Source organism: Silurus meridionalis, chromosome 14 (assembly GCF_014805685.1).
Source record: "Silurus meridionalis isolate SWU-2019-XX chromosome 14, ASM1480568v1, whole genome shotgun sequence".
Lineage (NCBI taxonomy): Eukaryota > Metazoa > Chordata > Actinopteri > Siluriformes > Siluridae > Silurus > Silurus meridionalis.
This window is the reverse complement of record NC_060897.1, coordinates 2,994,623-3,022,600: the sequence shown is the minus strand read 5'-3', so window position 1 is coordinate 3,022,600 and position 27,978 is coordinate 2,994,623. Positions and strand designations below refer to the sequence as shown.

Sequence of the window (27,978 nt, the reverse complement as noted above, 5' to 3'; positions counted from 1 at the left end):
CAATGACGTCATACGCAGGGGGGTTGTAATCGGCGGAGCGCCGGAAGTGAGGAGCTCAGAGCGCTCCGGTGTTTGTGTGTGTGTTTTTCTTTTTCCTGCCCCCCCAACCCCAAATGTAAAGTAAATCCGTCTTCATCCTTTTTTTAACGATCGTTTTTTATCAAGAAAACATCCGGAGCATAAAACTGACGCTTCTTCCTTCGGGTCGAGCCCGATATTGTGACGATGCGACGCTCGGAATGTTAGAAAACAAATGGTGAAAAAAGTGCGAGAATTATTGCGAAGGGGGGAGTATTAGCGTTAGCTTTAGCGTTAGTGTTAGTGTAGCTTAGCTACAGCTGGGGAGAGGGACTTGGGCACTGAAGACGGAGAGAAGAGACGTGTTCTTATAATTATATGTCTCTATTTTTGTAGCGTTTTATCGATAGAGTTGCGTCCATTCTTTTATATATATATTTTTTGCTTGGTTACAGCTAGCTAGGTTTTTTTTCGCTAGCTTTGTAAGTTTTCCTGTACGATGGAATTGAGAGTCGGAAACAGATACAGGCTCGGGAGGAAAATCGGCTCGGGGTCGTTTGGAGACATTTATTTGGGTGAGTTGAAATCTTTTGGAGTGAATTTATTTGTTATAAATGTGATGATGTAACACGACCTGTCATAAATCGGTAATGCTAAATAAAATGCTAACGCGCGAGCTGCTCTGGATTTCCGTTAAACCGTTAAAATTTAATAAAAAAAAAAAAGTGTAACGGTTAAGTCCCGGATTTCCTTCACCAGCAGAGCTTCTCTCCAACCAGCCGAGCTTCTTCTCCACCTTCCTGCTTAGGTTTAGAGATCAACACTGCTAGTCTTCCTGCTCAGCTCTTTAAACCTGTGAAACCGGTGTAGGAAATCGTATTATTTCTTTTCCTACTTTAATCATCGTCGTGTCAACATGGGGTGCGTGTTACACACTTCATAAAGCTCCTAGAATATATGTTGTTGTGTGTTAAACAAGTCTTATGCGCTCAATGTGCTGGTTTATTTCGAAGGGTTTGCCGATGTAACCGAAATATCGGATCGCGATACTTGGATTGCGATATTTGGATCGCGATATTTCTACGAGCTGTATCAAAGTTTGCTGTGTAGGCTGGTTGGTTACCACTTAACACTGTTATCCTTGTACGTGACGTCTTAATATTTGAATTATTTTTAACGATTGAAAAGAATCGTAACGACAAATCGTGTCTCTAGTGCAGAGGTGACCAAACTAGAACCTGTGACTAAACTGGGTTTAAAGATTAACGCTGATAGTCTTCCTGGTTAACACTTTAATCCTGTAAAACCAGTGTTATTCCTTTCCTACATCATCAAATGTTCACGAAGAAGGAGGATTGTCAGAACAATGGATGTTACTTCATACAGCTCCTATATTATACCCCCCTGATGTTGGTTATGCAAGTCCATTTGTATACAAGTAATGTTTTCCTTCTAAGGGTGTGGCAAAGTGACTGAAAGATCGTATCGCGATACTCGTATCGTGATATTTCTACGATACGAAACAAAGTTTCAGTCCTTAACACTATTGTCCTTGTACATAAGATCTGAAATTAAAGTAGTTTTGAATAAACATTAGAGATGTAACAGTACACGTATCCGTACCAACATTTTTCGGTACATGGCTTTTGGTTATGTACACACGTGTAGCAAATGCAATTCTTTTTACGTGTGGAACATAGTTACAATCTGAGTTCCCTCAGGAACGTATTAAGTGGCGGACCACAAGTTTTAGTCTCCACCTCGCACTTTGAGCGCATTTAAAAAAATTTGTTAGCACAGTGTCACTGTGGCGACTTACTGCGTACTGGAAATACGATTTGTTTTGCACATGCATGAAAGCACTGAAAACATAGCGCTAGCATTAGCCGCTAACCAGGAAGTAGGCTAGCGGTTAACGATGTGGATTCTTTAGTGTTTATGTCTATATTCCACATATCGAGAGAGTGAATGAATAAATGAAGGGTCGAAAAAATGAAGGGATTTGTTAGTTTTCTGAAATGAGAACATCCAAGTAGATCATGCATGTAAAACACACACAAACATCAGTATTATTTAAAAGGGGTCTTACAAATGTAGACAATTTAACAATTTGTATTGCATTAATTAGATTTCTGCTATTTTAATATTATAAAATATTGTATATGTTTAAATAACCAAGCATTTTAGTTAAAACGTTTAAAAATGTAAACTGATCATAAATGTTGCTAATAAAAACTTAAACATGGAGAGATGAAGACAGAGAAAGGTGTGATGCCCAAAGGGCTCGCAGGTCCACGTTGACTTTTTATTTGCTGTGCCGTGTACAAACGTGGAAAATATGGTTGAAAAACACCGTTGCCACACATCATTTCCCCTTTTTACATTTTTTTAAATTGTTCATGCATACTTCCAGGGTGCAGGGACCGCACGCTTTGTGTCACTCAACAAACAGCTAATTATGGATTCATCGAGGCAGTGGTGCACACCAGAGGAAATTGTTTTGAATAAAGTATTTGCTGTCGTTATGAAACAAAGCAGCTGCAGCTTTTTTTTTTTCAGAGTACGTCCTTGAGGCCCTTTATATGATCTCTGCTTCCGACCCACAAGCGAGTCGAATTTCTGGCCATTTGTAGGTAATTCTTGGACACCTCTAGCATCCTAGACCGGAGTGTTTCCCTGCCCTTATCCAGATCTTGGTTTTGTACAACAGAGCCTCTCTGCAGGAGCGGTCGCTCGGTGGTGCTGGGATTTAAACTCATGACCTTCTGATCAGATGTCTAGCATCTCAACCACAGCTACCGCTTCTCTGTTCCTCGTTTCCCTGTCCTACAGCATTCTTTGTTGCAAGTTTAGTTCCTGTCCCTGTGGTAGAACTAGTATTTCTGTATGTTAATGTGTTCCCGGGTAGGAACCATGAATATCCGGGGAACATCTAGACGGTAAGTGAGGGTGTCTGCACAAAAACGTCGCAATTCAGTTAGATTTAAATTTCTACTTAGAAATTCGGGTTGGTCAGTTACTTCGTCGATGAGATGAGCGCACGGACGTAGAGGCAAGAAAGCAGGCACGAGGGAAACACTAAAGCGCCGCTGCATTGCTTTGTTCCAGCAGTGAGGCGAGGAAGGAGACCCAGTGCATCACGGTCAGCATGGGATTATGTGCCATGTAGGACGGTTGTGTTAGACACAGAATCGTTTATAAAAAAAAAATGTGATTATTGTAATTTAGTGTGTATGTGGTAGCTTTGTGGTTTGGATCAGAAGGTTGTGAGATCAAATCCCTGCTACTCCAAGCTGCAACCCTTGGGTCCCTGAGCAAGGCACTTTAACCCCATAGCTGCTCGATACAGGATTCCTAATTCTCTTGTAGGAGGCCCGTATCTAGTCGTTCCTCTAGTAGAACCCTTAAACGTTCTGTGCAGAGCCCTAAACCGAACTGTTCCATATCTGATGTGGTTCTCTTTAAGGATTCTTAGTTGTTCCACACGGCTAGAACCCTTAAACGTTTTGTGTAGAACCAATTCTTCTCCTGTAGGATGCGTCACTCATGTCTCTCTGGCCGAAACCTTCGAAGCTCTTGTCTGAAAGTGTGTTGTTTTTGTTGTGTAGCGGTTTTTCACGGACTAGTCAGATATTTGCATTAGGTTTCGACGCGGTTCTCACGCGCTGACGATGACGTAATCTAATCTCGGCTGCTATCATCACACACTTCTTCAGCCAGCTGCTCCTCTCGAGCGCACTCGCTTCACCTCACTCAGACGGCGCTTGGGAATTAATTAAAGTGCAAAATGAAACCCAACCCCTTCTCTCCTTCCCTCCCCCTCCTCAAGATCCTGTCTGGCGTGTACCTTTTTATTTTAGTTTTTTGGGCTGGACCTACAAGGCTAATAATTAAGATCTGGGTTTAGCATGATTAAAAAAAAAAAAATTAAGGACACATAAAAAAAAAAACTATAAAGATGGCGCTCTTTGTCTCTTCTTATCCACGTTTAGAGATAGCGGTGTGTCGCACAGAGCCAGAAACCATGCCAGGAAGTGCGTCTGAGATAAAACCGAGGCTTTTGCCATGCTAACCAGGAGGTCGTCCGCTCTTTCTACACGCTAGCTCGGCGCAAACCTTACGGAGTAAACTTTCGCCACAGACCACGCCTCGGATAACCGAGCACACCATGTACTTTAGATTTGGAACAAAGAGCAAACTTGTCGTTTGTGTGTAATTATTTAAGTTTTTCATTTCATCCGTATTCTATTTTCGCCAGTGTGTGTGATTACACGTGTGCCAGACGTTTACTTTTCCCCCCTAATGTCACCGCATTCCTTGGCACAATGTCAGGTTTTCTTTTCTGAAACAGATTATGAAACTTTGAGTACCAGCTGATATGGTACCCGGTCTGTGTGTGTTTTTTTTTTAATTTTTTAATTTTTTTAACTATTGTTTCAAATGCTTTAAAGGGCCTTTATTGAAAGATACAAAAGAGAGAGACCTGGACAGAGACAGTGAGATGGAGGGAGGGAGGGAGGGAGGGAGAGAGAGAGAGAGAGACACGGTGTGTGAGAGATAGTAAAACAGAGTAAGAGTGATTGAGACGGAGTGAGTGAGAGAGAGAGAGAGAGAGAGAGAGAGACGGACGGTGTGTGAGAGATAGTAAAACAGAGTAAGAGTGATTGAGACGGAGTGAGAGCGTGAAAGAGAGATAGTGAGTCATAGATGCAGAAAGAGAGAGCAAGAGAAATGGAGTGAGTGAGACAGTGCTAGAGATATAGTGAGACGTAAATGCAGAGAGAATGAGACAGACTGAGTGAGATAGTGAGGAAGAGTGAGAGAGAGAGCTGGTGAGACAGACGGGGAGAGCGAGAGAGATGGTAAGATAGACAAAGATAGTGAGACAGACATAGATGGAGAGATAGTGAGACTCAGAACATGTACAGAAATAGACACATGCAAAGTGAGAGATCATTAGACAGGGAAGGAGAGACAAAAACAAAGATGGACAGAAAGAGTCGATTAAGAAAATTGCTAGGATCAGATTTTTTTTCTTTCCCAGAATTTTTTATTAGTCATGTTCTGATTCTGGGTATCGGATCCGTAAATCTTTTTTTTTTTTTTTTTTTTATAAACCTTATCAGTGGTTTCATACTTATGAAGTAGTGGATAATTAAAAAATAAATAACTAAACAAATGTGTAGAGATTTTATAATATAGAAATATAAAAGAAGAAAATCCCAGAAAATGCAGAAAGAAAAGAAAAATGCAGTGTAAATGGAATACATTTTAAAATACGATTAAAAAAAAAGTATAATCGATTTTCCAGAAAATACGAAGCGATTAAAGAGTCAGGATTTAAGTGTATTGTGAATTTATATATTGCGCTATGGATTTTACACCCTCGTGTATCTCGGCTCAGGTTTAGAACGTTCCACGCTGGAGCATCTCTCCCGCACTCATTCTTCAACCCTGTTCTTCAGTTCCTGTGTTTATTTGCACGCTGAAGCTTCACGGCGACGAATCACGCGTTGAAACCCCTCGTTTTGTTCTGCTCTGTTCTGGATCGTTGTAAGTGCACTATAATGCCAAAGAATTGTCCCGAGGTCTGGACTGCTAATCCTTTACTGCGATTGCTCAACACCCGAAAGCCGAGGCCTGGAAAGTACATGTGCACGAGTTTCCGCTTCTGGATTTTGTGTTGCGATATTTCGCGATTCTTCAGGATGTTAGACTTGATAGGAACGCTCAGGTAACGCAAAAAAGCAAACGTGGGGGCCCCATTCTTCAGGTGTACTGGAAACGATTATGATCTGCTTAGTGTTGAGCTTATGTAACGTGACTGGCCTTTACTCTCACGTATGCGCCCCCCTCCTGGACGTCAGTACTACCGTATTCATCTGATCTCCACATTACCAAGGATCTTTTTTTCAGGTTTCGAAAAAATCAAACACGCCACACCCCAATTCCAAGCAGTTTTCGGTCACTTTCATGAGAACTTACCACCTACATTTTGATTTTATCTTGAATCCAAGCTCATTTTTTCCCTTAATATTCATCAAAACGTCTTGCCAATGGAGACGCCGTAATCCGTGTTGCAGATTAAACAAATAGAATCTGATGGAATGGATTTTATTTTTTTTGTGACTCAGTAAATGGAAACTTTATAGTTACAGTAATCCAGTGGTTACTTTCCAAAAAAAAAAACAAAAAAACAAACGCCCACGATGAACAGACGCCACCCCAAAAATGCGTATTTTACTTATACAGTACTGTACTGTATTAACATTTTACTTATTTTATAATTAATAATTATATTTTTATTAATAGATTTCATTATTTTCAATCCCCTAAAAACAATCCCCTATGTGTTTTGGTCTCTGGGGCGCCAGATCCGAAATGCGGTAAAGCGGGGGATTTCTGTACATACTTTAGACTCTATATATAAACACCAATCAGGCATCTTGTACACCATTAATCGATCTTTTATTAATCACTCAGCACCATTGCTAATTATCCAAAAATATTTTCACCTTCTGTTGATATTTGTTTTTATCCCGAATTAAACGTTGCATATACAGAATTGTTATTCAATGCCGTTTCACACGCACGTTTTTGCCGTTCTAAAGCAGCCCTGATCGTCACGTTTGCTAAAATCTCCCGTCGAGTTTGTGCACACGGCTACATTTATAGCTAGCAAACCAAATTACATCCGTAACGTTACAGATTTTCCGAAAGCTTTTTCGTGTTTTCCTTTTTAGATCCTGATTCGCCCCCATTTTGCCCCACAGTTGGGGGAGGAGAAAGAGCGAGCGAGAGCAGCTGCTGCTCAGGGTCTAAAATGGACGAGGGTATTGATCTGTTTCCTGGAAGACTTTTCTCGTTGGGTTGTTGTTGTTGTTTTTTTCTTCTTAAGCCTTTTTCAGCTTTTCTGCCCTGTATAAATTCATATCCGTCCGACACAACGTGCCCCCCCCCCCTTTTAGAAAGGAGATACAAGGCATCACGAAAAAAGACGTCTCTGCTCGTACCTCGTAGTGTCTGTCGAATAGGTTAGAAATATTAGAAATAAACGTTCGGGATATTGGAGCGATGCGTCGTTTCACGGTCGCCCTCTCGAAGAACAGGGACACGTCTGAACACGTCCGAGTTTTATCGGCATCCCCGTCAGAAAGATCCGACCTCCCGAATGTGCCTCTACACATCGACATTCCACCGACTCGTCATTTCTGTTTGAACCTTCAGTGAAAACGCAAACGAATCAAATCGTGACTTTTCCGTTCGACACAAAGCATAAATTATAAGTTGAAATATTTCAGGGTTTTTCCTTTTGGTATGCACTTGTTACAATTATTCTAAAGAAATTCACTTATTTGTATATTATGATTTTAATTATACAATCGAATGATATATTATACTATTATAGGATTTAAGAAGTATAGTTTCTGTTGTGTTCTCATGCATCCGGTTCACGAAGCTCATCTGTCTTATAGGTCACTTTCTTGCCCCTATTCATTTTAACCCCCATATTTATTGTTTACTTGTAGTTTCCTAAACTCACAGGAAGTGGGATTCTTCCACCCCGAACCCCCCCCATTTCCTCTACTCACAGCCTCACCATAACTGTTTTGCGTACAGGAGTGTTGCGCTTTACAGTTGTTGCTTAGCTGTCTCTATTTGGTGTGTGTTTTTTCCTCACGACAGGACATGACTAAAGAAAGTGTGTGTGTGAGTGTGCATGCTCGGGTGGAGCTTTGGCTCCTGTCCTGCCCCTGAAGTAAAGGAGCGGCCATTTTATTAAAATAAACACGAACCTGGTGATGAATAAAGACTGACAGAACTGTCACAGATGTTCAATCAGCCGTTTCCTGCTTTCACACTGCACACGATCGATTTAGGAACATCATGTGTCTCGAACGTCACGTCCCGGGACGTTTATTAGGCTGACGGTTGCCTTTTTTTTTTTTTTTTTTTTTAAAGCTCAGAGTTGCGTTGAAGCTGTTGTGATGCCACATTATTTCTGTTATATGAAGATAAAACCGGTTGGTGAAATGCTTCAATTTGAAGAACAAATGTTTTGCAGATCTGTGATGAACCTCGGAAAATCACGTAGTTTGAGCGTTTGTTTGGGGGGGGTTGTTATGATTCACGTGACTTCGCCATTACCTCGCTAAGCTCCCAAAGTGTCTTAATCCAATTCATTCATTCCGAGCACTTTTAGGAGTGGACTTTCTCAAAGCAGCTTTACACACACAAATCCATATTAAGACAATGTAGAAGCTTGTTCTTTATAACACTTACGAGTGAGCCAGTGGTGGCTGTGGTGGAGGAAAAGCTCGAGAGGAACCAGACTCAAAAGGGAAACACAATGTCCAAGATGGTTCATTATTGTTAAGAAGGTGGTTAAATGCAACCTGTGGTCCTGATACATTGTAGTTATTAATAGCCGTCCAAATCCATCCTTACTGTTCTTGTGCTGCTCAGTAAATTCACGGATCTTCAGGCTGTTCAAGTGGAACCATCTCCATCTCCACATGGTGGTCTTAATAAGGTGAATCAGACAGGGGCGTAGTCACGGCCCTTATCACGTTTGCATCATAACACAACAAACATCATATTGAAATATCGCTGAGTCATGTCGCTTTTTCTTCCAAGGACTGTATTGGAGTTGTATAACAGTTCCATATTTCTTTTCAGCCACGTTTCCTCATTCCAGGGTGTTTTTGGATTCTGAAAAGATCCATCCAGTAAACAGTTTCTATTGCACTATGAATGAAAACGAGTGCAGCGAGTTGCTAAAAAGAGATACACAACACAGCCACACTACTAGGCCAATAGTGTTTACTTTGAGCAGCCATGCTGATTTGGCGTTGAGGATTCTTGGTAGCACCTTGAATCTTATCACAAACGGGGTACCAGCATGAGTGTTTCCTGTGCACCAAGCAAAAAGTGTAAAGAGGACGATACTATAGAGTTCTGATCTCAACCCTACTGATCACCTTTTGGGATCCTTATCTCACCACCAGCACACTCAAATCTAGTGGAACATCTTCAAGGAAGAGTGAAGGGAGAAATAAGCACAAAGTGGGACTAAATGTTGAATGCAATGCTCAGAAAGCACATGCCATACTAATGACCAGGTGTCCAAAAAAAAATGGCAATATATTGTAGTTACAAATAGGGTTTTTTCCCCTCCAGCTTTTTGGACATCAAGCAGAAATATGAGAAGTCGTCTTAAACTTCTTCCTTGTATCCTGAAAGACCAGGGACCAGTTGAGAAGACATTTAGGATCAGAGAAAGTGTCGGACAATGTTGTGAAGCGCATCAATCATACCCACCTCGCTGATTTCCAACATCCCCCCCAACACATACAAACCCCCCGTTTGTTGCACGGGTGTGTCAGTCAACAGCACAATGAAAATGTGTGTAACGCAGATCGATGTCTGTTCCAGCGATGACGAGTCTCTAGTTCAGGAACAAGTACATGATTTGGCAGGCGGGTGAAATACCAAACCTGAAACAGAATGATCTGGAAAAGCAAATCTTCTACAGAGTAAATAACCACCCTAAGAAACACGGAACTGTAGGGGGAGGGGAATTCGGCATGTAGTTTATTTTATTTTATTTATTTATTTATTTTTTATCCAACACGCTTACACCTCCAGCTGCTGCTCCAAATAGCCATGGTGTAAGTGAAATAAAACACAGCCTGCTGTAGAATCTCCTGTAACCGCATGCCTTGCGTTTTGTATACTAAAAAAATCAAACTGTACCGTTTTGTTTCCCCCCTCGTTGTCTGTGATGAGTATCACAATACATTGTGATTGGCTTACGAGTGATGCCTGGGCAGGACGCAGCATGCATCTGGCCTGTGACTGATTGTGTGTGGGGGAGGAGAACACACCCTTCACCCGTCCCCTATCCACCGACGTCCCTCAGACTCACCGTGGGTGGGTGGTCGAGTTCGTCAGGGGGTTTAGAAGGTCGTCGCAGTGCCTTGACTCCGACTCGCTTTTTCTCGCGGTGTCACGTTACACTTAAGCGTAAGGTCAGAATGACCGGTTTCAGAGCTCTGTCGTGTTCAGAGATGAACAGGAGGCGCTCAGCCATGTAACGGCAAACCTGCCACTTTCTCAGCTGGAGCACGAGCTAGAAATATGGCCACTATATATGTATATATATTACACTGTTCAGAGGATCAGAGACTCGAGCAGCTGCTGTGGGTTTCGTCCTTCATTTTTACTTTGGGTTAAGGATGAATAACGGCACGGTGTGTAGCGTGTTATTTTGCTTGTACCGCAAATAGCCAACAGCTACAATCATCATTCATGTGGTAACGAATGAAACGTCACGCAGTTAAATAGTTTTGGGGACATTAGAGACAGGATAGTTGCTGTCTTTCACTGTTTTTTGTCTCCCTCTATTTTTTTCCTGTCCTTGTTTGTTTCTTCTGCCTCTTGTCCGTCTCCTTCTGTTTCGTTTGACTTCTCTTTTTGTGTGTCTGTCTGTCTTTCTCTCTTTAAGAAACCTGTACTCCTCTGAACACTGTTCTTTCTTTCGGAAGCCTTGTGACATTTGTGCTTTTTGTTTTTGTCTGTCTCCCTTTTTGCGTCCCGTCCGTCTCCCTCTCTGTGTCCCGTCCCGTCCGTCTCCCTCTCTGCGTCCCGTCCCGTCCGTCTCCCTCTCTGCGTTCCGTCCCGTCTGTCTCCCTCTCTGCGTTCCGTCCCGTCCGTCTCCCTCTCTCCCTAACACCTTCCTATTCATCAGCCATGGTGTTTGTGATAGAGCTCAGGCGTTTTTTTAAAAAGAGAACAGTATTCAGTGTTTCCTACTTGTTTGTCAGTGATTTAAAGGGAAGTTGCATTGTTTAGTGCTGCTGAATGTAGTGCAGACGAGCAGGAAAAACTATTTGTAGTAAATACGTTACACTGAAAAGCCGTGTGAACATGAGCCATTCTGCTTCAGCTGAGGGAAACGCACCGAGTGCGTGCTTTTTATATTATTATAAAGATTACGTGCAAATTTAACACGCTGCTTTACTCAGCAATCTTTACTCAGTTTCACAGTAAGTTCAGCGCAAAATTAAAGATATTTGAGAATGCAGGTCCTGTGACGTCTTTTTCAACCTAGAAATTTGTTTGCTTATTTAGGCCAAAAGTATTGGGACATCTGAGTTTTTTTATTTTTTTCTTCTCTCTAACCATATGAGGGTTTTTCCCCACAAACTGTTAGCACAATGTTGGAGACACAGTTGTAGAAAAAATCTTTGGATGCTGTAGCATGAAATGTTTATCATCTTAATCCACTGGACCATCTTCCTAGAAGAGTGGAGGTTATTATAACAGCACATCGAGACTAAATGTGGAATGGGATGTTCAAAAAGAAGCACATACCAATCTTATGGACAGGTGTCCACAAACTTTGGTTTATATACGTGTGGAAGCGTCTGATTTGGTTTGAAATGGTCTCGATTCTTGAACAGTTTGACGCATTGCCTCATGTTGAAGGTCTTCAGGTTTCGTGATTTAAGATCAGATCACCATTTCGAAATATTTCTATGTGACACTTTTGTTCATGCCTCGGTGCTGTTAATTATTCCATGTTGGTTGGTTGAAGAGCTCGTATAGTTGTCCAGCTACTTACAAATTCATTGCCTTTATTGATGAATATCAGTGTGGTCACGGTAACTCCTGTTCGTCATCGGTTATTTTCCTGCTACGGCATAATCTGTGTTGATTTTGAAATTTTTTTTTTCTGCTTTTCAGGGACGGACATCTCGGTCGGAGAAGAAGTCGCCATCAAGCTAGAATGCGTGAAGACGAAACATCCTCAGCTGCACATCGAGAGCAAGATCTACAAGATGATGCAAGGAGGAGGTAGGTTTCTGATTTCTCAGCATGCTTTAGAGGGAAACGCCGGTGCACAACAAAACCAGTCTTCTTCACTTTATAGGGTTCCTACGCTCCTACAAATTAATATGCGTTTTCCGCGTGGAATCGTGAATATACGTGAAATCGATATTTCACATTTTAAATATGGCCTTAAATATCTTTAGGGAAGTCTAAATATTTGAGTGAAAAATATGTAGGAACCCGGACTTTAGTGCTTCATGAAGCTCCACCCACTTGTTTAGGGGGGTAAATCTGCCTCCTGGAAAATTGAAATAAACTATATTTTGGTTGTATGTAGACGTAGACCTGTCTTTCTTTTCTACTTTCTGCTCTCTTTTTCCCCCTTTCTCATGTTTCAATCTCTTGTCACCCCCTTCTCTTCAGCCATCCTTTCCTCTATTTTTTTCCGTCCTCTCTTCTCCTGTTTTACTTAATCTTTGACTTTTTTCCCCACAATTCTCTCCATCTCTCTCTTCGTTTCCTTATACTTCCTCAAGCTCTTTTTCTCTCCCCGTTCCCTTTTACCCTTTCTCTCTTTCCCTTTATTTACAAATCTCTCTCTCTCTCTCTCTCTCTCTCTCTCTCTCTCTCTCATCAATCGATATAGCCTTTTTCTGTCAGACCGACCTGTAAACGTTACAACATGCCGAGAGTAACACATGCTTACGTTCCTACACGGCCATATTTCTTTTTTTTTTTCTCATTCCAACCAGTTGCTTCACCGTAGTGATGTAGTCATGCACATGATGACATGACCAGAGGCCACCATTTCCCCCTCCATCTTACACACCCGACGATTGCGTGATTCATTCCCTCGTGAAATATATATCGCATTTTTTCACCTCGCGATTTCTTAAGCCTGCCCTGTTCTCTTCCTTTTTCCTCCGTAATTTGCCCCCCTCTTTTCTCGTCCCTCCCCCACACGGATCACATGAATGGTGAGTCCAGATGGTGTGTGTGTGAGAGGAAGGAAGGTGGGTCCCCCCCCCAACCCCCAAAACACACACACACACACACACACACACACACACACACACACACACACACACACACAGGTTCTACCTCAACTCATTCACAACCTTACTTGTAGTTGTAAGTTGATGATCCAAGATGGCGGCGCGGCAGTAGCACGCAGTGGCCCCTCCGGATCTGAAATGGTGCTTTTAGCGTCTTTAGCCCGACTTTTACAAGTACATGTAAACCCGAACCCTGATGCCGGTGGTACAGGAGAGAGGACGTCAGAGACGTCTGTGTTCGTGTAAACCCTTACCCTGATGCCGGTGGCCCGGGAGAGTGAACATCAGAGGCGTCTGTGTTAGTGTATACCCTAGCCCTAACCCTGATGCCGGTGGCACAGGAGAGACGACGTCAGAAGCGGAAGCGCGGCAAGCGGGCGTGTGTTCGTGCTAGGATAAAGGCTAACCCTAGCCGACCAGCTCTCCTGTTCATTCTACTTTCAAACATCTGCTCCTGGGACAATAAATTAGACTACGTCTGACTCCAGTGGACCACGCAGCGAAGGTTTAGAGACTGCTGCGTCTTCGTTCGCACTGAGACGTGGCCAGAGCGGCCATTTTCTACTGATCATCGACGGATCCAAATTCCTTCGTGTACATCTGGTGGAAAACTTCACCTGGTCACTCAACACCAGCTCCATCACAAAGAAAGCTCAGCAGCACCTCACCTTCCTGAGAAGGCTGAGGAAAGCACATCTCCATCCCCCCATCCTGACCATGTTCTACAGAGGGACCATCAAGAGCATCCTGAGCAGCTGCATCACTGCCTGGTTTGGGAACTGTACCGTCTCGGATTGCAAGACCCTACAGAAGATAGTGAGGACGGGCGAGAAGATAATCAGAGTCTCTCTGCCCTCGATCATGGACATTAACACCACACGCTGCTGTCTCGGAGAAGAATCTGCCTAATAATTTTGATATATTGTGTTGATCTCCTTAGGCCACACCCTCCCTCGTGACACAAATACACATCACCTGATATGCATTAAATCCAATAAGCATTCAATTTTATACAGCTTGGACTTGGAAATTATGGATAAAATGATGATATGGTCAAAATAATCACTTGCCTAATAATTGTGCACACAGTGTATGTAGCTGTGTTGTGTGGATGTAGCTCGATGTAGCTCTGCGTTGTGTGGATGTAGCTCGGTGTAGCGCTGCGTTGTGTGGATGTAGCTTGATGTAGTGCTGCGCTGTGTTGTGTGGATGTAGCTCGATGTAGTGCTGCGCTGTGTTGTGTGGATGTAGCTCGATGTATCGCTGCGCTGTGTTGTGTGGATGTAGCTCGATGTAGTGCTGCGTTGATGTAGCATTGTGTTGCGTCAGTGTAGCGTTGTGTGGATGAAGCAATGTGTTGTGTGGATGTAGCTCTATGTAACTCAGTGCTCTGTTGTGTGGCTGTAGCTTGATGTAGCACTGTACTGTATTGTGTGGTTGTAGCTCTATGTAGTGCTGTGTTGTGTGGATGTAGCACTGTACTGTGTTGTGTGGTTGTAGCTCTATGTAGTGCTGTGTTGTGTGGATGTAGCTCTATGTCGCTCTGTGCTGTGTTGTGTGGATGTAGCTTTATGTAGCTCAGTGCTGTGTTGTGTGGCTGTAGCTCTATGAAGCACAGTGCTGTGTTGTGTAGATGTAGCTCTATGTAGCACTGTGCTGTGTTGTGTGGATGTAGATCTATGTAGCTCTGTGTTGTGTGGATGTAGCTCTATGTAGCACTGTGCTTTGTTGTGTGGATGTAGTTCTGTGTTGTGTGGATGTAGATCTATGTAGCTCTGTGTTGTGTGAATGTAGCTCTATGTAGCTGTGTTGTGAATGTAGCTCTATGTTGTTGTGTTGTGTGAATGTAGCTCTATGTAGCTGTGTTGTGTTGTGTGAATGTAGCTCTATGTTGTGTTGTGTGGATGTAGCTCTGTGTTGTGCGGATGTTGCTCCATGTAGCTCTGTGTTGTGCGGATGTAGCTCCATGTAGCTCTGTGTTGTGTGGATGTAGCTCTATGTAGTTCTGTGTTGTGTTGTGTGGATGTCGCTCTATGTAGCACTGTGTTGTGTAGCTCTGTGTTGTTTATGCAGCACCAGAGTTCTGGAGAAACGTCTCATTTCACCATGTACTGCGTCGGTTATATATAGTTAAAATGTTTCTTCTTAATTTGAAAACTGTTAATTGCTGGCATGAACATTATAGTTTCTTGTTTTGGTTCAGTTGGTTGAAGTCGTGCTCATAAATATATGGCGAGTTATTAGCAGCATGTCAGAAATTCATAAAACTTCACACGTCTGTGATCTTTAATAAGCTTTAAAGATGGAAAAGCTGACAAGCTGCTTTAGAGAGCAAATGTCTGTGGACACCTGAACATAAGATCGGTATGTGCTCCTTTTCGAAACATCTCGCTCCACACTTAGTGGCCGTTTTTCTGTTAGTGATTCTCACAAACCACTTGGATGATTATACGTTCTATAAAAAAAATTTCCACTTCTTGTTGGTCTTGGATTATGTGGATCGTCTGCTGAACACGTCACTGTGTACAAACTGTTGCTATAGAAATAAAAAAACCTCGAATAAACCGGAGCCCAGTGTGCTTTATTAAAGTGCACTTTATTTATAGAAGCAGTCCGATTTGAGAATTCACCCAAACCATGGAGTAATTCAGATATTCACATATCATTCTCGTGCCTCAGTGATAAATCCGTCTTCCGAGACGAGTTCACGGACGCTCTGCGTGGGTTCTTTCCCCTGAGATGCCAATTTCCTGACTTCATTCATCAGCGTGTGGTTCCTGGAGAACAGGAAGCCTGAAGCAGACCTGGATGAGTTATATTTATCCTTCTGAGCGCGCTCAGTAAGGGCTGACCTGGAAGATGCACGAAGGAAAAATAGCTGAGCGTCAAAAGATTCGCACTGTACAAGGCGAAGACCAGATTTGGATCTCTCTCTCTCTCTCTCTCTCTCTCTCTCTCTCTCACACTCACACTCACACACACACACACACACACACCAGTCAGCTGCAGCCCTCTTGAGCACTGATTGCTCTTCCGTCTGTTTGCTCTCCTCCCTTAATATCACCCATGCGGTCGTCTCTAAAAAAGAGCAGAGTTATAACTTATTTATGGCCGCAGATCTTTACATAGTCAAGCAATGTGTGTGTTTGTTTTTTTTTTTGAATGTGTAAAGTTTATAAAATACCCAATAATTAGCAAATTTTTTAAACCTTTTATTAAAAAAATAAATCTAAATTGGGATTCATATCATTGACCCACTAAAAGAAATGAAATACTCATCAGATGAACATCTACATCAAGTTTAAAGTTATGATTGTTTTTTTCTTTCCCTTCTTTCTAGTTTTTTTTTTTTTTTCGTTCCCCCCCCCCTCTCTAAAAGGCGATCAAGCAAGAAATGTGGTGGTGGTTTTTTGTAGGTTCATCATACCGATGTGTTCTTCGATCTTCACTTTTATTGTTTATACGATGCAGACCTCCTCCTTTCAATCACTCAATTCTGACCTCTAACCGAACGGCCACCCCTCCTCCCTTGCTCTAAATCATTTCATCCGCCGTGTTAAGAGATCACCTTCAGTTCAATTCTGATTAAGGTCATGTCCACAATAATACGGTTCTTGCAGGATTTTTAAAAAGATGACGTTAGTCGTTGCCGTGATGTTTCAAAGAGTTGAAAAAAAAAAAAACGGCAGGCAGAAATGACGGAAGCCGAATCGTCTTACATTTGCTGTGGAGATTTATTTATTTATTGATTTTATTTTGTCTTTTTTTTTTGCAGTGGGAATCCCGACGATTAAATGGTGCGGAGCCGAAGGAGATTACAACGTGATGGTGATGGAGCTCCTCGGCCCCAGTCTGGAGGATCTGTTCAACTTCTGCTCCCGCAAATTCAGCCTCAAGACTGTTTTACTGCTGGCTGACCAGATGGTAAATCCTTTCTTCCACACACACACACACACACACACACACACACACGCTGCTTATTAGTGAGGTGACTGCTGGAGGAACTAGTTTTCATATTGCACAGATTTTAGTGGATTTTTTTCTCTTCCTTTCTTTGTATATTTGCATTGACTCTGTGGATCGTCTCTTATCAGGTGACTGATGGAGCTGGAAATGCCTGAGGGGCAAAATCTTTTATTTTTTTTATTCTGTGGCTGATTGAATCATTGTTTCGTTTGGGTTGCAATTTGCATGCGCAGGTTTGTCAGTCTCTTCCGTTTCGCTTTATAGGTGCTATTAGCATACTGGTGTGATCTCAAAACGTTTCGAGACTAGCTCAAAAGTTCAAAATAGTCCCCCTGGCACAGCAATACTGCGCTCCCAGCGTTCTTCTGGAAGGTGTCCTGGAAGATCTCCGCAATGGTGTCAAAACGGCGACCTTTGCCCTGGAAAGTCATCTTCGGGAACAGGGTAAAGTCTGCAGGAGCCAAATCTGGCGTGTAAAGTGGCTGCGGAGGCGAGATCACGTTTCCGGCGAGAAACTAACGTGCGAGTGGAGCACGTTGTGGTCAGAATAGCACCGGTTGTGCAGCTCCCGATGCACACAGGACAATGTCTTTTGGCACTCTGACATATGGAGGTCGGTGTTCCCTGTGCCTGTGCGTGAAGCCTTGTACGGCCATTTGCTTGGCGTGGTACAAAACTAGTCTCAAAACGTTTTGGACACCTCTTAGGTGTTAAGTTTTAAATCCATGTAGTAACAAGGATTTTTGACGTATATCTTACCGCAAGTGTATTCTCGATTCTCGTCGAACAGAAATTTGAATAAAATTTGCCGCTAAAATGAATGTGCGTTAATTTTGACAGCCCCATACATACACTTAATGACTAATGGCAGCTGTCCTCCTTTTCTTTCTTTCCTTTTTTTTTGACCGACACTGAGTTTGACGTCAGTTTTTGTCTCGTTAAAAGTACACGTAAAATTTTTGTAATAAAAAATGTAATGGAATTAAATAAAAGTAATAATTACTGTGTAAAACTGGAAGCCAAACTACGTGTAATGTCTCCCATGATATGAAATGTGTGTGTTTGTGTGCGTCTCAGATCAGCCGTATCGAGTACATCCACTCGAAGAACTTCATCCACAGAGACGTGAAGCCTGACAACTTCCTCATGGGTCTGGGGAAAAAAGGCAACCTCGTTTACATCATCGACTTTGGCCTGGCCAAGAAGTACAGAGACGCTCGGACGCACCAGCACATACCTTACAGAGAGAACAAGAACCTGACCGGCACGGCACGCTACGCCTCCATCAACACACATTTGGGCATAGGTACACACACACACACACACACACACACACACACACACACACACACACACACACACACCTACACCAGATCTAATTCTACTGTAGGTTTTTCACTTTTTTTTCCTTTCTGACACAGAGCAGAGCAGAAGAGATGATCTGGAGTCGCTCGGCTACGTGCTCATGTACTTCAACCTCGGCTCTCTGCCATGGCAAGGACTTAAAGCTGCGACCAAGAGGCAGAAATACGAGAGGATCAGCGAGAAAAAGATGTCCACGCCCATCGAAGTGCTGTGCAAAGGTTACCCATGTAGGTTGCGGTATTGATTCTCGTCACGCTTTCTAGGACCCGTGTCTCAAATCTACACACTTAGAAAGTGTTGACTTTTTTTGTATTTTGTTTTATTATTTTTTATTTTCTCGCTTCATTCCCCCTCCCCCACCCCTCTTTGTCTCCTCACAGCCGAGTTTGCGACGTACCTCAACTTCTGCCGCTCCTTACGCTTCGACGACAAGCCCGACTACTCGTACCTGCGACAACTCTTCAGGAACCTCTTCCACAGACAGGGATTCTCCTACGATTACGTCTTCGACTGGAACATGCTGAAATTTGTGCGTGGCCGCAATTTCTGTACTGATTTGAGTAAAAAAAATTATTTCCGTTCACATGAGGTTTATGTTTTAAAGACAAAAGGCTACAAATAACAAAGGGGTGAAATCAGAATCAGGTTTATTGGCCCAGTGTGTGTTTCTGAATTTGGTTAATAAATAACACCACTATACATTTATCTTATAGATGAGATTACAGATTAAATAATTCGATTAAATATCGTTACAGTTGCCAGAAGTTATTTTCCTTTTAAACCCACACCCAGGAGTGTTTTATTTCTATTACACCACAGCAATTAATCTTTCAACCAGATGTGTTTACCAAGGTCACGTTTCTGACCTTCTAAATCACCTACAGTGCAGGTCTGATTTAGTCCAATGTCGATGTATCGTGATGCATAGTAATAGTTCTCACTTCAGCCTTTTTAGTGGAAAATTTTATTGATCATAAAATCTGGTAAACATGCATTTTTGTTGTTGTGTGTATATATATAAAAAAAAAACTGGATCATATCTTTTCCAAAAAAATTTAAATCCCATGCAGATCCAGGAAAAGTCGATGATTAGAACAGAAGCAGAGAATGACGAGACGGTTAAAGTGGAATTAAAGCTCCGAACTGTAGAACCTGTATATGTCTGTAGTTTTCACCATACTTTTTTTTTTTTTTTTTACTCATCGTTTAAATGCATTTGAAAGTCATTTGTTAAAAATGGATTTTCCCCTAAATTTCTGTTCCTTGTGTGGTGTTAGGGAGCGAACAGAGCAGCGGAGGACGCCGAGAGGGAGAGGAGGGATCGCGAGGAGCGTTTGAGACACGGCAGGAATCCGGCAGCCAGAGGAATGCCCTCGGCCTCCAGCAGACCCCGAGGAACACAGGACGTAGCACCGCCCGCTCCACTCACACCCACGTCCCACACAGGTAAATAAGCTCAGCTGACCAAATGAACATGCACCATGAGCTGTTTTAGTTCATTATTAACCCTGGAGAAACATAAACCCACCTGTTTTTGTTTCTATAACATTTGGACTAAGTGAGGAAAATGATTTATTTTGCGCTAAAGGAGTTCCAACAATAAACCGCCCGCTCGTATGCATGTTTCGAGTTTGCGTACAAAACTTTGAAGTCCAAGTTCTACTTCGTCCCGAACCATATGATTGTAGTTGCCTCAAAAAGTCTTACATTTGACTTGGTGAAAACTGTAGAAACCCTGGTGATAGATTTTGTGCTAAAGGAGTTATAGAGCCAATAATAATCCGCCTACTCGTATACAGGTTTTGAATTTCTGTGTATTAAACACACACAGTTCAAATTCTACTTCGTCCCAAACCATCTTATTTTATAAATATGTCTAAAACGTTTCTCTAGACGTCTCAACTCGTAGGAAAGAGTTTGCTCATTTATTGATGTGTGTGTGTGTGTGTGTGATATTTCTTTAGAATTGGTGTTCGAGGTTTTGTTTTCATCGCTCTTTGACACGGAACATTTTGTTTTCCTCTGAATTGTCTGTGACATTTCGTGTTTTGTTTTTCCCCCACAAGCTGAAAAGCGCTCAACCCCCTGTTTTCTTTTTTTTTTTGTTCTCAGCTGAAAGGAAGTGGTAAAGTTAGTTGCATGTAGTTCCCTCCAAACAGGAAGTCATGTGACATAGTGGTGCATTGAGGGATGTGCTGATGTTCCTTCTTAGATGGGGGAAGTAACCAGGGGAGCGCTGTGTTAAAAAAAAAAAAAAAAAAATATCGCCACATAAATTGTTCGATGTTCGTAATCAGACTGCGTCAGTAGATATGTAGCAACCGGTTGCGTCACGGGTCGTAAACTGGAGACAAGTCTAGTTTCGGGATTGTTTTGTACCACTACAAACTCTGAGATATTTTGTTTTTTAATCGCATAATAATGGACTGTTGTAACATTTTAAACACTTTTAGGTAGCAGCATATGTACATTATATAAAAGTATTGGGACACCTGATTTTCCCAGCCAGATGTGGTTCTTTCTCAAACTCTTACCACAAAGCTGGAGGCATTGCAAGTGTATAGAATGTAGCAAGAAATGTTCTTTTCACTCGAACTATATTCCAGCATGGCAGTGCCTCTGGGTACTGATGAGCCCCTACATCAGTACCTGACTTCACCAAAGCCCATGTGGCAGAATGAGCACAAATCTCAACAAACACACTGGAAAATCTTCCCAGAAGAGTGAAGATTATAATAACAGCAAATGGGGTGTCCAGAAAGCACAATCTTATGGTCAGGTGTCTACAAACGTTTGTCCCTTTAGTGTATATAATGATAGAATCTTAAAACTCAAGAAACATCTCTTTGTCTAGTGAACTCATTTTGAATTAAAAAGCCTGGTTTATAGGCGATTTCGCGCAGAAACGTCGATTATCTTTCACACGTGCTTTTGCGTATTTCCTGTGGGATAGATCTGAAGTGTGAAGATTTGATGCACTGATAAGCTTCATATCTCAATTCGAAAACTGGCCTCACATTCAAAAGGACTGATTCAATTTGTTGTAAAAAAAATCCTGAACCCTGGTCCACTAAATAGAGCCTGAGGTCCTCCTGAAGACAGTTTTTGAAGTTCAAACTCTTATTTGTTTATTTTTTTATTAGTGTTATACTGAACCTTCTACTCACTTGGTTAGAAAAATTTAGTTTAATATAACCAGATCTAATACTATGAAAATTTGTAAAAACTCTCCACGCCCACACTTTCGTTTTCAATCGTTTTCCAAAAGTTGTTAGTTCACACTGAAACGTCTGAAAACGCTAACGTCCCTGTACTGCCATGAGAAAGCAACTTCGACCCACTTCATTTCCGCCGAGGTGTTTGTTTATTTTTCCAGCTCTTTGAAACGTCACGGCGACAACAAAAAACACGTCAAAACATTTCACGTTTTAAAAGCCGCCGTTTTCACAGTCCACGTCATTTTCAAATCTGTCTACTTTGGACAGCGTTTTCAAAAAAGTTTTGTTGATTTGAAAACACTGGAAGGCCGAAACGGACAGGAAAATATGCCTTTTCAAAATGAAAAACATATTAGAGTGGCCAAAAGGTGTTTTTTTTTTGTTAGGAGCAGACTCTCAGCGCTGCCAAAAAAACGGTAATGGACTGGATCCACACAGCTGTGATTGGTGCTGTGAGGCAGCAGCTGCCATGACTGTACACTTCCTAACCGTACGACTAAACACACAAAAAACATCAGAGGTTGTAATGTTACTCAGGTTATAGTTGGAATTTAAAAATATGCTCATGGAAATCTGTAGGGAAGTCTCCGTATTTGAGTCTGGGGGAGGTCTCCCTGTATTTGAGTCTCTGGGAGGTCTCCCTGTATTTGAGTCTGGGGGAGGTCTCCCTGTATTTGAGTCTGGGGGAGGTCTCCCTGTATTTGAGTCTGGGGGAGGTCTCCCTGTATTTGAGTCTGGGGGAAGTCTCCCTGTATTTGAGTCTGGGGGAGGTCTCCCTGTATTTGAGTCTGGGGGAGGTCTCCCTGTATTTGAGTCTGGGGGAAGTCTCCCTGTATTTGAGTCTGGGGGAGGTCTCCCTGTATTTGAGTCTGGGGGAGGTCTCCCTGTATTTGAGTCTGGGGGAAGTCTCCCTGTATTTGAGTCTGGGGGAAGTATGGAATTTTGAAATGAAAAATGTGTAGTAGGCCACAGGTTCATGCAGTAGTTCGAATGTGACTTGTGGTGTAAATATTGTAATTATAATCATCGCTTCACTCTTTTACACTTTCAGGAATGGAGCGTGAGCGGAAGGTCAGCATGCGATTACACCGCGGCGCTCCGGTCAACATCTCCTCCTCTGACCTGACCGGCCGACAGGACACCTCACGAATGTCCACGTCTCAGGTACGGTGTCCCGCTCAGCCCCTCGCCTCATTTCTTAAGCTTTTATTGTCGTCAGTGGTGTGTAAGCTGGCTGTCAATGTGGCCACAGTGTTACTTCCTGCTCTTCCGTGGCCGTGTGTGATGTCGCAGCACAAGAGTTTTAACTGAATTCATGCAAGATTAAAAAAAGGTTTTAGACAGTAACAAGAAAAAAACTTTTTTTTGAATTTGACACGTAACTAATTCGTGACGTTCTAAATAATCATTTTGTTTTCAGGATACATGTAGAGACATGTTACTCGCTTTACTTTATAAACCAGACAGGCCACTATTACGCAAATCTCTTAGTTTATTGAATATTAAAAAAAAAAATCTAAATTATAATCTTGGCCCCAAAAAAAAAAAGATTTTTGGAAAGCACTGTGTTGTAATGTGCTTGCCATTGTTTTCTTTACATCCTCAATTCCCCCTTATTTCCTCCTCCTTCAACCCTGCCCACTTCAGAATAGCATTCCTTTTGATCTCCACGGCAAGTAGGGAGGCAGCAGCGGGTGAGTGACGCTCGGCTGCCATTTTGTGTGGCTGCGTTTTCCTGCGCTCGATAAACCCTTTTTTTTTTTTTTTTTGCCCGCTTCCTCACGCTGTATAATCCCAGCACTTCCTTGTTCATTTGTTTTTTTCTTTTATTTGCAAGCAACCAGAGGGTGGAGAAGAGGACGGGATGAGACCAAACAAGGCTTAGTGAATAATAAAATTAATAAATAAAATAATCAAATCTAAAGACACCCAGATATATTTTGTTAATGAAAATGGAGTAAAAACCCATAATTGCCTCGTTTATTTATTTGTTTTCTTCGAATAAAATCTTGTGGGGTATTTTTATTAAAACGGAATCAGAGCCACTTGTATACAACGTAAAATGGATAGTTTACGTCTCGTGTTTAAAGGTGTATGATTCGGCATCATATCACTTCCTCCCACAATGTACGACCAGAGTAAAGTAAAAAAAACACGTCAGATGATATCTTCTCCGCCCTGGGGTGCTCTTCACTCACAGAGGCTTTTTTTTATTGGAGATGTCGATGCAAACTAACAGCGAACAGCAAATGTCGTCCATGTGTCCGCTCCACAGGCGATCGGGATGCAGTGGAGTTGAGCCGCTTCCCTCTAGCTCAAATTCTGAGATGAAGCTCAGACTGGGGATGATGATGATGATGATGCCTGTACCTTATTAAGGAAATTAATGAATTATTATTGTTCCAGTTAAGTTGGGATTTTTAATTAATGATCAAATAATAAGGGCTGTCGATCGCTTAAAATATTTAACCGCGATTAATCACAACTTAATCGTGCATTTTTCTGTTTTGAATGTACCTTTAGATTAATACTTTTGAAGTTTCTACTACTCTAATCAACATGGGCACAAATATGGATGCTTTATGGAAACTTACTCAACATAAGTAACATAAGTTTCCACACGGACGGTTTTAATTGCCGGATGTGCGCATCATTGCGGATTTTGTTTGTTTTGAGACTTGACGCATCAGTGAAACAAATGTTTAGTGATTAAAAATGATTTTTCGATGGATTTATAATTTTTCTAAAATATGAGTAAAGTGAGGACGTCGTGAATAAATGCGTTGCGTTGCAGGTTTTAATTTCGGCTCTTTTATATTAGTTTGTGAAAAAAATAGTTTTATTAACGTCAATCGTGCGTAAAATTTATCAATGTAGTATTTAGGCTCAACATGAAAATTCCCAGCCGTTCTACTGGAGTCCTTCTAGTCATATTAAGACACTATGAGGACAAAACTATTGGGATGCCTGACTTTTATGTGGCTCCTCCCCCAAACTACAAAGATGGAGGCACACAATTGTAGGATGTTCTTGGATGCGCCAGAATGAAAATTTCCCTCTACTTGAACTCGGAGACCCAAACCTGAACTGTAAAGATCTGCTTTACACGGGTTTGGAGTGAAAGATCTTGTTTATTATAACCGCAAACAGAGACTCGATGTGGAACCGCGTGCGCAAAAAAGCAGGACCAGTTTTGTGGTCAGGTGTCCAAAAACTTTTGTCCATATAATGTAGATTTATTGCAGTCTGCTGTGGCGTGAGCTCCATCTGCAGCTTTCTTTACATATTCACAAGTGCAGACACTTTCCTTTTAATCCCCTGCTTGTGTGCGTTTCTCCAGCGCTCTTGATCACACGGGTGCAACCATTAGAAACCATCCCACCTTCACAACCTGAGCGAAACCAAACCCGGAGCCTTGTTTATAAAGCGATTGGGCTGCAGCAGAAGTCTTATGATGGTTCTCACATGGAAATCAGCTTATAGGACTAAAGTGAATTTAGGTACAAAGAATATGTATAAATCTGTATTATATTCATAGTAGGGCTGCAGAGAGAGAAAATTAGACGGGGGTCTTAAAATGAACAAGTAATTTGTTTTCCTTTTTTTTTTTTTTTAGAAAAATTCATATTTTTATTGCTAAAATTTAAGAATATCTGTGAAAACTATATTTAGTGTATTTAATTGGCATTACATCAAAATACAAAATTAATTTCAAATGACTTTGTATAGTGGTGGTGGTGTTTGAAACGATACCCAACTTTGGCCTGAATCATCTACTCACACCTCACTGTTTTCCCACTTTTCTTCCGGGTGGTGCGTCAGTAATAATGGTCCGTGGGGAAACAGTGCTCCGTGGACCTTTTTTTTGGTATTCAAGTTACTCGAGGAATCGTTTCAATTCTAATTCATATTATAATTTGAATAATAATTATATACACTTGTTACATTTTGTACTGAAAAGTAATACATTTAATTGTCTTTTTATTCTTCCGATTAACGTTTCTGAATATTAACAATTTAACATGGGTTTAGATTTTTATACCAAACGTTTAAGGGTCAGTGACTACTAGGCTTCCCAAAAAAAAAAAAGTGCTGAATCATGAAAATGTGGCAAATGAAATGAGTATATTCGCTAATAAATATAATAATTTTATTATTAATAATTTATATAATATAGTGCTCTCGCAGGTAAAACCAAACTGCGTGTGGTATCGGTGATTCGCCTCTAGAGGCCGCTCTCGTATTAACAGCCGACCGGAAAAACTATTGGTATGGATTTTTACTTTCGGCTATCAACTCTCGGTGCTGGTGAGGATAAATGGGAAAGAGGGGAGACACAGAAATGTAGAAAGTGGAAAGACAATGAATAGGACAATGGGGACAGAGGAGAGAGTGAAGGAGAGACTAGAAAGAGAGACGTGTAAAATGCAAGGAAAGAAAAATCGAGGCAATGACTGAAAGAAAGGGAAGTGGAAAGGAGAAAGAATGCCACCCTTCTGTTCGTGGTTTTCCAACTCGTGCACGGAAGCATGAATTCGTATTTCTGAATCTTCACTTGTACCTCAGATGATTTCGAAAGTAATCAATGTTTTCTATCGTCGCATAAACGAGGCTCCTGGTCTCTCTATGGCATGCGTGTGTGTGTGTGTGTGTGTGTGTGTGTGTGTGTGTGTGTGTGTTTATCTACATATACACACTTTAGCTGAAAGTTTGTGGACACCTGACTAAGATTGCTGTGTGCTTCTTTTTGAACATCCCATTCCACATTTAGTCTCCACTCCCTGTTATAAGCTCCACTCTTCTGAGAAGATGCTCCACTAGGTTTTGGAGTGTGCTGGTGGAGATTCAGGTCCTGATCTAAGTGGGGTGCGTTCAGCTTGAAAAAAATTATCCCAAATATGTTCAATGGGGTTTATAGCGCTATATCGGGAGATCTTCTGCTCCAGCCCACGTGTCTTCGTGCACATGGGGCATCGTGATGCTGGAACAGGTTCATACCTTCTAGTTCAAGTGAAGGACAGTATTAAATGCTAGAACATCCAGAAACGCCGTGTACAGTTTGATGAAGAACCACATACTGCTGAAGCAGTCGGGTGTCCCAATACTTTTGGGGGTGTGTGTGTGTGTGCGCTGTTTTCTCTGTGCTGCTGCTGGCGTCTTACGCTTTTTACACGTTACACTGTGTAAAGACTGGAATATTTTATACGTTCTGTTTTATGATGATTAGTGGTTTTTACAGGACCTTCAGTAGAAATGTGGAGGCTGGTCCTCTTTAGGTTTCTCCTCCTTCACACTCCTTCTCCTCCCTTTTTCTTTATTTATTCTAGTCCATCTCTTTCTGCCCTCTCTTACCCCCCATCTCTGTAGTTTTAGAATGTTGTCTCTCTCTCTCTCTCTCTCCCCTTATCCAGCTTTCTGCATTAATGAATTAACAAAAATTACGTAAAATCTTTAAGAAAGAAAAGTGTTGTTGTTGTTGTTTGAAAACGCTGACCGTGTGTGTGTTTGTGTTCCATCAGGCTCTGTCCCGCGTCACTCCGAGCGGCTTGCAGTCTGCTGTTCCTCGATGAGCGTCTGCGCAGCCGCAGTCACTCCGAGCAAATCAAAGCCACACACAGACTCGACTTTTCTTTTCCGCCACACACACACACACACACACACACGCACACACGGTCTCTCTCTCTCTCTCATTCTCACGCAGCCACACTGGAAATCCGATCGAACAGCCGAGGCACGTCGTCTCCACGTGCTTCTTCACTCTGATCTACAGAGGGGCGGTTTAATGACGTTTCTCTGCCTGTCAGTCATGCGTGGTGGGCGGAGCCATCACAAAAAAAAAACTCCAGCTTCAGACGGAGCTGTTCTTAACGATAGCCATTGATCTTGTGTTTGTCTGAACTGTTGATTGATTTTACATTTTTAAATCCTTTTATTATTATTGTTTATTAACGACGATTAAACTCAGTTTTCACCAGCTGCCCGTGTTCATGGGAGTTCAAGTTTGGGAGAAATTTTCTTAATGATAAATCATGACTGAGTGAGAACGTGGAATAGTCCGTTTATTTTTCTTTCTTTCTCTAATCAGTGAATTGTTCTTAACTTCTACTTTTTTTTTTTTTTTTAGACTTTAGATCTGTTCTGTCGTTTGGAATAACCAGCGTTTTTGTCGGTTTGTTTTTTTGGCGGCGCGTGAACACGGCGATCGGATCGCGATCGCACCAGGATTCTTCGCCGCCTTTGTTAAAATCCCCCCCCTTGCCCCCCACCCCACCCTTTTGCATTCCCAGAAGCTGTGAACTTCATGTTGCTGCAATCACAAAATATCTCTTTTTCTCATTCTCATCTCTTATCACATGGACGTGTGTGGGGTTTGGGATTTCACGTGGGTGTCCACGTTTGTGTTAGAGGACTAGAGCATGTTGATTTTGTGTGTGTGTGTGGGGTGTTTCTTCGGATGGTTTAAACATTTATGGTCCAGGGATTGGAGATTGAAATACAATGACCTTTGAGAGAGATGAAAT

At 41.9% G+C, this 27,978-nt stretch overlaps 1 protein-coding gene across 2 annotated transcripts; it reads left to right on the top strand.

Moving 5' to 3' along the window:
- The first annotated feature begins 41 nt into the window (after positions 1–41).
- Positions 42–27,431, top strand: csnk1da (casein kinase 1, delta a). Of its 2 annotated transcripts, XM_046866821.1 has the most exons (10): positions 42–593; positions 11,767–11,877; positions 16,684–16,832; positions 17,952–18,180; positions 18,296–18,466; positions 18,620–18,768; positions 19,310–19,399; positions 19,517–19,685; positions 22,509–22,621; positions 26,977–27,431. In XM_046866821.1, the coding sequence occupies exons 1-10, from the start codon at positions 518–520 to the stop codon at positions 27,025–27,027; spliced, it is 1,308 nt and encodes a 435-aa protein (XP_046722777.1). In that variant the 5' UTR covers positions 42–517; the 3' UTR covers positions 27,028–27,431. The 2 variants fall into 2 exon arrangements, with proteins under 2 accessions (XP_046722777.1, XP_046722778.1); XM_046866822.1 differs by lacking the exon at positions 19,310–19,399 and having other exon boundaries at positions 46–593.
- The last annotated feature ends 547 nt before the right edge of the window (positions 27,432–27,978 follow it).